At 42.4% G+C, this 14296-nt stretch overlaps 1 protein-coding gene across 1 annotated transcript; it reads left to right on the forward strand.

Moving 5' to 3' along the window:
- The first annotated feature begins 777 nt into the window (after positions 1-777).
- LOC142170718 (uncharacterized) lies at positions 778-11679 on the forward strand. The gene is made up of 2 exons (XM_075232985.1): positions 778-1609; positions 9512-11679. Exon 2 carries the CDS (start codon positions 9515-9517, stop codon positions 11333-11335), a length of 1821 nt encoding a protein of 606 aa, XP_075089086.1. The 5' UTR covers positions 778-1609; positions 9512-9514; the 3' UTR covers positions 11336-11679.
- Positions 11680-14296: the final 2617 nt, after the last annotated feature.

The raw sequence follows: 14296 nt of genomic DNA on the forward strand, positions 1-14296 counted from the left end.
AATGTGATGTTGACCTTACTAGAGTAGCGTGAGTACTTCACGGGCGCTGCAAATCAAAATGCTTACAAATATCTCAAGGGGTTCGTCGATACATGTTGGGGGAGCAAGCAGACGAATGTGTCCGAGGATGCTCTTAGGTTGAGACTCTTCCCATTCTCACTTAGAGGGAATGCATTGGATTGGCTCGAGCGACTTCCCAACCATTCCATCACAACTTGGGATGACTTGGCGGATAAGTTCATTGCTAAATTTTTCTTACTAGGGCATTGTAGACATGTGATTTTTGACCCTCCCCAAGATTTTTTATATATTAGCGTAAAATATTTAATTTAGGCATAATATAGATATTTTAAGTAATTTTGACTCTTTTACTTTATTTTATTACAAGAAAACAAAAAATCACAAAAATAGGTTCATTAATGTTTTGTAGTTATTTTTAATCTAAAAAAAGTATATATACAACAATAGTATCGTATTTTTATTTTAATATGATATTTGAAAATACCAAAAATAGATTTGTTTTAATGGTTAGTTTTATTTTAATAATTATTTGAATAGTAGGAATAATTAACAAATGAACCCGTATTTTTAATCTCGTTCGCAGCGAAAGAATAGGGCTCGGGCTCGAGCAACCCATTTTTAGGCCTAATTTTGGACCTAGCCCACAATTGCCAAGCCCATAATTCCTAGGCCCATACTCACTAACCTAAAAACCTTACAAAAACTAACCTAGACCTATGTATATATAAACAAGCTAACACCTACGAAAAGGGGGGATTGAACAAAAGCTGCGCATAAGAAAAGAACAAAGAGGAGGGCTGGGAAAGCAAAATACGCAGAAGCTACGCACCAACGAACCCCACCCCTTGCATCGTCTTCTTCACGACCCCCACCCCCCGACTCCATCTTCTCCAACGAACCCCCCCTTTTCCAGAACTGCTTCTCCAACAACCCCCAAAATCGAGAATAACCCAGCTCGCCGGAGAAAACAACAACGACCCCTGAACGTTAATCATCAAATGACCCAGTCTCTGCCTGAAACTCGCCGAAAAAACGAGCTCCACCAGCTCGTCGGATCAACGAGTTCCAGACGCGACAAACAGAACCAAACGACCTCACCCAGCTCACCATCGTCGCTGGACCTCCGTTCACCGCGAAGCTGCCATTTTCGGCGAAGCTTCACGTCACAAACGACCAGCCAACACCATGAACAGCCACACACAGCAGTAGCCAATCTCCTCCCGTCCATTTTGTCACGAAAAACACGACCCTCATCTCCCTCTCACCGGAAAACACTTACACATAGCCACATACACGCACAGAGCGGGAAAGGGACAATAGCGAACCTGTCGAGTTTTGTGAGCATGAGAGGCACGTGAATATAGTTTCTGGCTTCACTTGGTTTATTACAGAATATCGTCCATTCAATCTATTGAAATCGCGATCGAGGTACAGTTGGAGATTCGAGTTTGTCGTTGATGTCGTCGTCGAGTTTTTCGGTCCTGGTTCATGGCTCCTGTTCGATTATTGTCGCTGCTGTTTTATTCAAATTTTGGAGTTAAAACCTTGTACTTGCTGATTTTGTAAAGAGAAAGGATCTGCTTAACAGGTTTAATCCGTTCTCTTCCCCTATTGTTTGCGATGTTATTTTGTGTGCGACAACAAATTATTCTTTCGTATTGGCCATTTGCTTGCCTATTCCCTTCGGTTTGGTACTCTGTTGGAATTATGAAAATGGTTCGTTGTGTGATTAAGTCTGTTCGGCTTTTTTTTACAATCTTGGTTATGTTTGAAAGGAGGTATTCGGTTGAAGTTTGAGCTTCATAGACATTAACCTGCTCAGTTTTCATTAGCCTACTCATATTCTCCTTTAGTGATTTTTTTTTAGTTATTTTCTTTGAAGTTACAATTAGGCAGTCAGCAATTGGGGTCCATAATGTCAATTGGTGTTTAAACATAAATTACTTTAGTCATATATTTGAAGGATATTAATAGCTTAATATATCCTCTTTTGGTCAAGTTGGTACTATTTGATGATATCTTTGAGTTTTAGCGGATTAAAGTCAATTTTGGCTCATAACTTATTTAACTGGATCTTGTTAGAATGATCACTTGTAAAAATGGGTTTTTTTGGAGTCATTGATGTCCCCTTAGCGGCCATCCTCAAATAATGAACACCGTAGTTCTTTAGGCCGAGGTGTGCCATTCAACAAAGCATATGATTTATGGCCCTCAAAGACTAAATCAAGAAAATCATTTTTAGGGAAGTAATTGAGGCGTTCCATGCTAAATAAAATCCCAAAATCCATGGCCCTCACTTAATTAACATTAACCCTTTAGAAATCGAGGCGTGCCATTTAGTTGATTTTCCACGGCCCTCGCAAAGTTGCAAATGCGTAGTTACTTTAGGCGCGTTATTTTAATAATTTACCTTCCTAAACTCGGGTGCACATTTATGTGACTCAAATCCAAATCTCAAAAACGTTTGATAAAATATGTCGTGGACCGCGGGTGCATTTATGTGCGTGGTTCAAAATGCATTTTATATGATGTTGAATTTTTCCTAAAAAAATATTAAATAAAAGTGGTTATAAAGTTGAAATTGAACCATAGGCTAAAACCTGTATTAAAATCAGATAATTAATCCGGATATAACAGTCGAGCGACCGTGCTAGAACCACAGAACTCGGGAATGCCTACCACCTTCTCCTGGGTTAACAGAATTCCTTACTCGAATTTCTGGTTCGTGGACTGTTAAACATAGTCATATTCTCCTCGATTCGGGATTCAACCGGTGACTTAGGACACCACAAATCTCCCAAGTGGCGACTCTGAATTTCTTAGTATAAATCCCGTTTCGATTGTCCTTTAATTGGAAAAACTCCCTTTATTATACTCCCTTCTCATGGGTGTAGATGAAAAAAGGAGGTGTGACAGGCATATGGCGGCATTGCATGATGAGATATTGGCTTTCAAGCAAGAGCCCACGGAACCTTTGCATGAGATTTGGGAGCGTTATAAAACAATGGTGAAATAATGCCCCAACAATGATATGACCGAGACTATGATACAACAAACCTTCTACTGGGCATCAATACAACAAATCAATGCATAGTGAACCAACTTGTTGGGGTTAACTTTATGAAGTTGTCGTATGATGAGGCATGTGATATACTTGACGAGATGGCTAGCACTTCTTCTGCATGGCGAAATAGAGCCAATGTGCCTCAAGGTGACCCCACGGTTATTCATTTGCACATGGGAGCGTTATAGAACAATGGTGAAAGAATGCCCCAACAATGATATGACCGAGGCTATGATACAACAAACCTTCTACCGGGGCATCAATACAACAAATCAATGCATAGTGAACCAACTTGTTGGGGTCAACTTTATGAAGCTGTCGTATGATGAGGCATGTGATATACTTGACGAGATGGCTAACACTTCTTCTGCATGGCAAAGTAGAGCCAATGTGCCTAAGGTGACCCCACGGTTATTCATTTGCACAAGGAATTACATGATCATGGGCAGGCTATAGCGGAGTTGACTACTACTTTGAACCAATTAGCAAAGACACAGTTGCAACAAGTCCAAAATCCTCACCAAGTGAATGTCATGGAGGGTGTCAATATGATTGTCAACAAGAGAAGGCAAAGAAGGCAACAAAACCAAGGGAATTCTGAGCAATTTGATGATGACTGTGATGGATTTCAAAATGATGGTTATGATGACCAAAGTGAAGAGGTTCAATATGTAAACAACTATCAAGGCCAACGGGGCAACTCTTCCAACCAACAACAGTGGAGACCTCAAGGCAATTGGGGCAACCAATAACAAAATAGTGGTAATTGGGGGAACAATAACCAAAACAACAACTGGGGCAATCAGAACAACAATTAAGGCAACCAAGGGAATTGGAATGGTAATAACAACAATTGGGGTGGCAATAACAATCAAGGTGGATGGAACAATGGAAACCAAGGAAACCAGGGGCAAGGCTTTCAAAGGCCCCCAATGTACCAACAACCGAACAATCCGCCCCTATTTCTATATCAAGGTCCTAGTTTTTCTGGAAATGATATGGGTATAATTGAAATGATGTTCGAACAAATGATGAAGAAGAATACGGATTCTGATGCACAGTTGGCTTCCCACAATACCTCTATCAGAAACTTGGAGGTGCAGTTAGGCCAAATCTCACAGTCTTTAAATACTCACCCTAAGGGTGCTCTACCAAGTGATACGGTAGTGAACCCGAAGGGTGGGAACAACCATGTTATGGCCGTTACAACAAGAAGTGGGAGAGGCAGTGATATGAATGTCTCCAAACAAAAGCAAATATTAGATGATGATGTTGAGTTGCAAGAGGATGAAGTCCCTTTGGTAGTTGAAGATGTGGTTGATGAAAATGTGAACAAGGAAGTGAGGATTGATGTTCAAGATGTCTAGGTGGAAACTCAAAATGATGTAAACCCATCTAGGGAACACATAATAGACATGCTAGAGTCGGTTGTGCCTAAAGCCAAGGCCACCTCCACCTTATCCTCAAAGGCTCGCGAAGCAGAAAAATGATAATCAGTTCAAAAAGTTCATTGATATGATGAAGAGCTTGTCCATCAATGTGCCTTTGGTGGAGGCTCTTGAACAAATGTCGGGCTATGCAAAATTCATGAAAGACTTGGTCACAAAGAAGCGTTCTATGGATTGTGAAACTATAAAGATGACTCACCAAGTTAGTGCTATAGTGCATTCAATGGCCCCAAAACTTGAAGATCCCGGTGCTTTCACCATTCCTTGCATAATTGGGAGTGTGGATTTTGTCAAGGCTTTATGTGATTTGGGAGTTAGTATCAATTTGAACTACTCAGTGTTCAAAACCTTGGGTATTGGGCAACCTAGGCCGACTTACATGAGGTTACAAATGGCGGATAGATCGATGAAGAGACCATTGGGTATTATTGATGATGTACTTATCCGGGTGGACAAATTTATCTTGCCAGCTGACTTTGTGATCTTGGACTACGAGGTGGACTACGAAGTTCCGATCATATTCGGAATATCTTTCCTAGCTACGGGGAAGGCATTTGTGGATGTGGAAGTAGGGGAACTCACCTTTCGGGTGGGTGATGAAAAGGTGGTTTTTCATGTGTGCAAGTCTATGAAGCAGCCCAATAGTACCGAGGTGTGCTCTTTTGTTGACCTCATCACAGTAGTGATAATTGATGACACCAGTGCAATGATCAATGTGGAGGACCCATTGGAGTCCATATTGCTGAATCTTGATGTCAATGAGGATGCAAGCCAAGTAGAGTGTGTGAATGCTTTACATGGAATGGGATCTTATTCTTATGAGCCTAGGAAATTATCTTTGGATCTCGAGAATAGAAAAACTCCGCCAACTAAACCTTCAATTGAGGAGCCTCCGGTGTTGGAGTTGAAACCACTGCCTCCACACCTCAGGTATGAGTTCTTAGGCTCAAATTCTACTTTGCTAGTTATTCTTTCTTCTTTCCTTACTAACATGCAGGTTGATGCCATATTGGCGATGCTTCAAAAGCGGAAAAAGGCAATTGGATGGACTTTAGCTGATATTCGGGGAATAATTCCCGCATTATGTATGCACAAGATTATTCTGGAAGATGATGCAAAGCCTTCCTTGGAGCATCAAAGGAGGTTGAACGAGGCAATGCAAGAAGTTGTGAAAAAGGAGGTGATCAAGTGGTTGGATGTCGGGGTTGTGTACCCCATCTCTGATAGATCTTGGACTTCGCTGGTGCAATGTGTACCGAAGAAGGATGGCATGACCGTGGTTACAAATTCTCAAAATGAGTTGATTCCTACAAGAACAGTCATTGGTTGGAGGGTATGCATGGACTACCGCAAGTTGAATAAAGTGACCCGCAAGGATCATTTCCCTTTGCCTTTCCTTGACCAGATGTTAGACCGACTCGCTGGGTGCACATTCTATTGCTTCTTGGATGGGTATTCTGGGTACAACCAAATCTTGATTGCTCTAGAATATCAGGAGAAGACCACATTCACTTGTCCATATGACACTTTTGCTTTCTTTAGGATTACTTTTGGATTGTGTAATGCACCGGCTATATTTCAGCGGTGTATGATGGCCATTTTTACCGATATGGTGGAAGACATTTTGGAGGTGTTCATGGACGACTTTAGTGTTGTGCGGAATTCATTTGATGAGTGCTTGAAGAATCTTGATAGGGTGTTGGCCCGTGTGAAGAAACCAATCTTGTCCTCAATTGGGAGAAATGCCACTTTATGGTGGAAGAAGGAATAGTTCTTGGGCATAAAATTTCAAAGCATGGCATTGAGGTGGATAAATCAAATATCGATGTGATTTCAAGGATCCCTCCCCCTATATCCGTCAAGGGAGTTCGAAGTTTTCTTGGGCAAGCGGGATTCTACCGGAGATTTATCAAAGACTTTTCGAAGGTAGTGAATCCCTTGTGCAAGTTGTTGGAAAAAGATGCTAAGTTTGTGTTTGATGACAAATGTATGCAAGCTTTTGAACTTCTCAAGCATAACTTGACAACCACTCCTATCATTACCGCACCTAATTGGAGCTTGCCTTTTGAGCTCATGTGTGATGCGAGCGATATTGCTGTTGGGGCGGTTTTGAGTCAAAGAGTGAACAAAATGTTTCATCCGGTGTACTATGTGAGCAAGACAATGAATGATGCTCAAGTGAACTACACGGTGACCGATAAAGAACTTTTGGCTATTGTGTTTGCTATGAAAAAATTCCGGCCGTATCTTATGGGTGCTAAGGTTATTATTCATACCGATCATGCCGAACTCCGCTACTTGATAACGAAGAAGGACTCCAAAGCTAGAGTGATGCGATGGGTCTTGTTACTTCAAGAGTTTGATTTGGAGATTGTGGACCGGAAGGGTAGTAAGAATCAAGTGGCGGACCACTTGTCCCGCTTGGAGGAGGAGGTGAGGCCTCGTGATGGCCTAGAGATCAATGATTCATTTCCCAATGAACAACTCCTTTCGGTGTCGATGAATGATATGCCATGGTTTGCCGATGTTGCTAATTTCCTTGTGACTGGTATAATCCCGTGTGAGCTCTCTTCTAACCAAAGGAAGAAGCTCAAGCGGGATAGTTTGGATTTCTATTGGGATGAGCCGTACTTGTTCAAGATTTGCACGGATGGTGTGATCCGAAGGTTTATCCCGGAGGAGGAGCAATTGAGTATCTTGGAGGCTTGCCATTCCTCTCCCTATGGTGTTCATCATGGCGGGGCGAGGACGGCTTCTAAAGTTCTTAGTTATGGGTTTTATTGTCCAACTTTGTTCAAATATGCGGGTGATTTTGTGAAGAGATGCGACGAATGTCAAAGAGTGGGTGGAATTTCGAAGAAAGATGAGATACCTCTCAATACCATCCTTGAGGTTGATATTTTTGATGTATGGGGCATTAATTTCATGGGCCCATTTGTTAGCTCTTGTGGGAACACTTACATTCTTGTGGCGGTTGATTATGTTTCAAAGTGGGTTGAAGCTGTAGCTTTGCCCAACAATGAGGCCCAGAGTGTTGTTGTAGTTCTCAAGAAGAGCATTTTTACAAGGTTTGGTACTCCTCAGGCAATCATAAGTGATGAGGGATCTCATTTTTGCAATAGAGCTTTCGACACTCTACTTTCAAACTATGGTGTCAATCATAAAGTTTCTACTCCCTATCATCCTCAAGCAAGTGGTCTAGTTGAAGTCTCCAACAGGGAAATCAAAAGCATATTGTCAAAGACGGTCAATGCAAATAGGATCGATTGGTCAAAGAAGTTGGATGGCGCTCTATGGGCTTATAGGACTTCTTACAAGACTTCGATTGGTATGTCTACAAAAGAAAATACAGGAAGAAGAGAAAAGAAAGCAAGAAAAACAAAAATTAAAAGAAATTAACAAAAGAGAACAAGTAAAAGGAATTTAATGGTACCAGATATGAGATGAAATGAAGAATAACGAGTCCAAACAATTAGTTACAAGCAAGGGAAGTGATGAACAGTGTCTTAAAGCTTCTGAGATTCAAAGGTTCGAAAAGGGTAAAAGGAGGGCCTCAAGCCCTCTTTATAAAAAAAGGACCTGGGGCCCAGTCTCACAAACTAGTGTGGGCCGCACAAAATGGACCGCGGTCTGCACTGCACAAATATTTTCAAGCTTGAGGAGGCAACACACTACGGTCCACACAAAATGGATTGCGGCCGCAGTGGTCCACCGCGGACCGCACAAAATATAGTGCGGCCGCAGTGGCAAACTTTAGAGAGGTCTACATTTCACCCTCACCAGTGCGGTCCGCAAATGTAGTGCGGCCGCATTAACAACTTCAGAGACCTGACACTTTTTTCCACTAAGTCATGCACTGCATCAACACAACCCTGTAACATCTCACAACTAGTTAGCCTAAAAATCAATCCTATACTACAAAGAAAATCAAAGAAAAACATATGGGTTGCCTCCCAAGAAGCGCTTGATTTAACATCGTGGCACGATGCAGGTTACCATCACATCATTTGAAATGAAGAAGCGCCACCACGTGGTTGTCATCAATTTTTCCCAAGTAATGCTTGACCCGGTGCCCATTAACTCTGTAAACTTCATCATTTTTGTTCTTTAAATCAAGATCACCAAATGGGGTCACACACACCACTTCAAAAGGTCCACTCCATTTTGACTTGAGCTTTCCTGGAAACAGACGTAACTGAGAGTTGAACAAGAGAACCAAATCACCTATTTTGAACTCCTTTCCACGAGCATATTTATCATGAAGGTACTTCATCTTATCCTTATACAAGGACGAACTAGAGTAGGCATGGAATCTGAATTCATCAAGTTCATTGAGCTGCTCCACACGAAGATTGGCTGCAACATCCCACTCAAGAGTTAGCTTCCTCAAAGCCCACATGGCTTTATGCTCTAACTCAACCGGTAGATGGAAAGCTTTCCCAAACACCAACATATTAATATAGACATAGTTAGTAACATATGCTGGGCAAACTCTTAGGGATAGGACTTGGGTGTTAATTAAGCTTAAAATCAAAAATCCATGAACTCTAATTTAGTGCTACAGCTGGGCACTCAGTGCAGACCGCGGTCGTTTTTGTGCGATCCGCGGTGCCCCTGTGCGGTTTGCAGTACCATTTTGTGCGGACCGCACTGCTTATTATTCTGAAAATTGAATCTTAGGGAATACGGTCGCACTACATTTTGTACGGACCGCATTGCCCCTTGTGCGGCTGCACTATATTTTGTGCGGTCCGCACTGCCAGGATACAGAGAGTGGGTAGTCTGAAACCCACCTCTGTGCGGATCGCATGGCCATTTTGTGTGGTCTGCATTGACCCATGTGCGGCCGCACACCATTTTGTGCGGTCCGCATTGGGTGACTCCTGCAATCTGTCTGCAATTTTTCTTTTCTAATCTGCAACTCTGTTCTTAACTGCTGCAACTGATACTAACAAGTTCATTTGGATTGTGTTTGCAGATAATGGTGAAACAACAAGGTAAAGGATCTAAACAACCGGGCAGAAGAGGATCCTCCCAGGGAGGGAAACAAAAAATGGTTAAACTCACTCCCAAAGCCAGGCAAAACATCAAAAACATGAGAAAGATGATTAAAGCAGCTGATAGGGCCATTGATATGTCGGGGAGTGAGTACGAGCCCTCCTGGGAGATATCTTCAGACTCAATCCCAGAATACATCCCTGACTGGCCGAAGAGGAGCAGACTAAGAGACACACCTCCAGCATCCCCCACTGCCCAAGCGTTAGTGAATGTATCTTCTGGGTCGTTTGAGGGCTCAGCTAAAGGTGATGGGGATGAATACTCCACCTCTCCCACAGCTTCATTTTCCAGAGAGGGTGCAGTAGGAAATGAGGAGGAAATAGGAGGAGAAAAAATAGTTAGAGAAGGTGGTGAACCTCAGGTTGGCGGGGTAGCTAGAACTAGAAAATCGGAGGCGTGGCAAGACCGGTTCGTGAGCGAAGTTGCATACGATAAATTCCGGGAATGGTGGTCGGTGATGAAGTTGATCCCGGAGAGGAGTTTTGTGTATAGGGACTTGCTACCTCACAACCCCAATGTGAGGAGGAAGTTTAGGACAAGAGTAGGCTGGGAACATTTTCTAGATGAGTGTGTGGATGCTAATGAACACTTGGTCAAGGAATTCTATACCAACTTTGCCCACATCAAAAAGGGCTCCAAGGTGACCAAGGTTCGAAACTTGAAAGTGTTGTTTGATGGGAAGACAATAAACGATTACCTTGGCTTCAGTGAGGAGGATGAGACCCTATACATGGCAAAGATGGAAATGGGCGCGGAGGTCCGTCCCTGGCTAGCACAATACCTGGCAATCCCAAGTAACACCCCTGACTGGTTGACTGCGGGCGTTAAGATTCTGAGACATAGTCTGAATTTCGATGCACGGGGGTGGGAGACATTTGTATGTAGTAGGTTGGACCCCACAACACATGACAACTCCCTACCTCTTCACCGGACAGTTTTGGTGGCGTCGATCATGGCGGGGTACCCAATAAATGTAGGGAATATGATGTCAAGAATTATTACAATTGTGGGTGCTGAGCATGACAGAAACTACACGTTCCCCAGTTTTCTCACTATGTACTTCCGGGATCTGAAAATGGAAAAGAGGCCCTTCGACATCAAAGTCAAAGTGAAGGCCCCTTTTTCCTGGTACAGCATGCAGGGGGATGATAACCCCAAGAGTAAGAATTTCAAGGCCACAGTTACTTCTCCAACTGGCCAGTCTGAAGAGCCACTTATGGTAGTGACTCCTGCTGATCCTGCCTCTACTTCCACTGCTATCCCTCTTGGTCCATCCACCTCAGCGGACCCGGAGATTCCATCCTCCCGTGCACATCCTATTACTGCCCACCGGCTGAGCCAGACACTTCTTAGTATAAACAATTGGATGCAGACTACGTCATCCAAGTTGTCCACTCTCACTACCACGGTAGAGGCTCAGTCGGCACCTCCACCCTCACAGGTTCCCCAGTCGATAGAGGATGCTCTCAAGAAGATTTTAGATAACCAAAAGAAAATCCTCGACACTCAAACGGTGCTCACAAAGGCAGTTGCTTCACACAGCCAGTCTCTTAAGGAGCTTGCTAGGGAGCAAAAGAAATTGAGGAAGATGCGGGTTTCCAAGGAGTCCGTGAAAGCGCTGAGGGTTGATGTTGACCGGTTGAAGGTAGACCAGCTGCCTTTGGACTTATTGCTTGATGATCCTATGCCAGTAGCTCATCCCCATCCAGAGCAGTCACAGAGGCCTCCAAAGATAAAGAGATGATTCCCAGAGCGAATGATGTAGTCATCCAATTGGCAGACCCACCGGAGGCCTCCTCCAGTCAGCCACAAGATGCACCTCAGGAGCCTGTCCAGGCCCAGGTCCCAGCACCAGGCCACAAGGAACCAGTCTGAGGTTCCCAAGAACAGTGAGGACCCAAGGGCCACTCAGGAGCCCATGCAGGTAGGCGGGCCATAGGGAGTTTCTATATCCTTTTCCCTTTCTCTTTTGGTGCTTTATTTAGTTTAGTTGGCATTGGGGACAATGCCAGCTTTCATTTGAAGGGGTAGGCCCTACTTTTGATGGATTCATTCGGATGATTGTATATATTTGATACTTTTTATGCTTTTTTTATTTTTCATCTTTGGTTTTTATATAATTTTAACATTTCATTACATTTCTCGTACTTTTACTTTACTTTGGGTCTGTATATAAAGTTATGTTATATTGTACATATTCATCCCATCTATTGTATATTCGACAAATCCCCTCTTGTATATATTCATTTTACTTTCCACAATATTTTTCTTTCCATAACTTCTTATTTGTGATTCGTAGCTTCTTGTTTTGAAAGTTTGCAATAAGCCTTTGGTTTTCTTAATGCCACGGTTCTTTTCAAAGGTGGAGTGTTGTGTGAAACGGGTGGCTCTTCCCAATGGTGGATGGCGTGATAACCTTCTTAAGGGTTTGAGTTTGTTTTTCTTTTTGTTTTTGGTAGTTAGTAGTTAAGGGTGCCTCAAACAAAGCTTCACTTGGGCCTAGAACATTTGCCTTTGATATTATGGTAAAAATAAATAAATTGTTAAGTTTAGGATGGTGGAAGTCGTGGCCTTGAGACTCTTGTGTTGACCGATAATCATCAAGTGGTTTTTCGGGACCATTGTATGCTCAAATCTTATCTAAGGTTGTTGTGGGCCCCCGACTCTATGTCTTTTGCGATCCCATAGCTTGTGTGGTGAGTAATTGCATTGCAAGTCCAAGACCCGAGCCATTGGTCTAGAACTTGCCATGAATGTTTGTTGAGGCAAAATCCTAAGCGAATTTTGACTTGAGACATGATTATAGGCTCTCCTTGGTCCAAATGATAGCTTGAACACTTCCATAACCTACCAATGATAAGATCCCTAGTCAACCCTTTTGAGCCTTAGACCTTTTTCCTTTAAAACCCATAATACAAGCCTATACCCATTTTAAAAGATACCCTCTCTTGGCACCCGATTTTTCCTTAGCACATGGCAAAAGTATAAGTTTGGGAGGAGAGATGAGGATTGCAACAAAGTTGTAAAATGGCACAAAAATGAAAAAAAAGAAGGCAATGAAAAAGAAAGAAAAGCAAAAAGACAAAAAGAATGTTCAATATGAAAGAGAATAAAAAAGGATTCAAGAAAAGCAAAGAATAAAATGTGTGAAAAGTTGAAAAAGGAGAAATGGTTTGAAATGTATAAGAAAGAGTGACAGTGTGTCTCTCTAATCCGTTAGAAAGAAGTAAAATGACTAAAAAAGTCAAGTGAATATGTGCCAAATAAAGCAAAAGAAGTGATTAAGGGAAGATGGAACCTACTTAGACCAACCATTTCCATTCCTGAACCAAAAGCCTTCACCATGACTCCACAAAAGCCCTATATGATCTTGAGTTGAATGACACTTACATTAGTGGTGACTTACATAAGGGGCAAGTATATGGTATCTAGAGCCGGACTTGCGACGCTTTTTCTTGAGAAAGATGAGTGAATCCATTGACCTCGTTTCGAGTGCCACTATTCTAAAGGTGAGATTTGCTTAGGGAGAGTTGAGGATGTGTGAGTTTGGGTTCTACAATGACCAAAGTAATAGAAAGAGTTCTTTGATGTGTTGAGTCAACTCTTGATGCTCTTGTGTCACACTTAATCCATGGTGTTTAAAAGAGTAAAGGTTGTTAATGATTCATTTGTATTAAGGGCAATTGTTAGTCTCAATTGATACTAGATTAGGTCACTTTAGGACAACTGAAATTTTCTTGGATGTTCTCTTAAAGGGTGGGTCTTATTTTGTTTGCTTGAGGACAAACAAAGGCTTAAGTTTGGGGGAGTTGATAACTAGAGTTTTTGATACCTTTTATTCTTCTTCTTGCTTATGTTTTGATTAGGAATTTGTACAAAATAGTCCCAAAAGGCTCACAAGTTGTGCTTGATTGCAGGTTTGATCAACAAAGTGACAAGATGTCAAAGATCAGCTCAAAAGGAGTGAAACTTGCACAAGTGCCAAAGACAAGACAAGCTCAGGCAAAACAAGCTTAGTGCGTCCGCACACCATTCTGTGCGATCCGCACTAGGAGATTCAGAGAGGCTGATTTCCAGGCAAAGAGGTAATGCGACCGCACTAGGTTTTGTGCGGTCCGTACTGGAGTTAATGCGGCCGCACTCGATTTAGTGCAGTCCGTAGACCCAAGGATCAGAGAGATGCCAGATGTGAAGTTCCAAGCCAATGCGGTCCGCAGTCCATTCTATGCGGACCGTACTAGAAGCCTCCGCGGCCACAATCCATTCTGTGTGGTCTGCATTGCCCGAGTTCAGAGAGCTGTATTTTCAAGATAAGAGCCCTAGTGCAGCCGCACTCCATTTTGTGCGGTCCGCACTAACCCCGCATAGGTATTTTTTTCCAGATTTTTCAGCTTAGTATAAATAGCTTCTTTTTCCATTTTTAGGGCATCATATAGTTTTGTAACACAGCTGCGCTCCTGGGTTCGACTTTCTTAGCCATTTTGGGTAATCTTATCTACTTTTCATCATTGAATCTTGTTATTTACCTTAGTGATTAATTAATATGAGTTGTTCTTCATCTATTTCTTGCTTTTCTTCTTTAATTATGAGTAGCTAGACCCATAAGTTAGGGTTGTGGCTCAACCCTAGTGTGGGTAATTGATGAGTCTTGTATTTTAGGGCTAGATTGACTATGAGTGTTTGATATTTGGGCTAATTTCATGGT

Source organism: Nicotiana tabacum, chromosome 16 (assembly GCF_000715075.1).
Source record: "Nicotiana tabacum cultivar K326 chromosome 16, ASM71507v2, whole genome shotgun sequence".
NCBI classification, from domain to species: domain Eukaryota; kingdom Viridiplantae; phylum Streptophyta; class Magnoliopsida; order Solanales; family Solanaceae; genus Nicotiana; species Nicotiana tabacum.

Coding starts and splice junctions, on each gene's coding strand:
- LOC142170718 (XM_075232985.1), top strand. CDS start 9,515: ATGGTGAAACAACAAGGTAAAGGATCTAAACAACCGGGCAGAAGAGGA.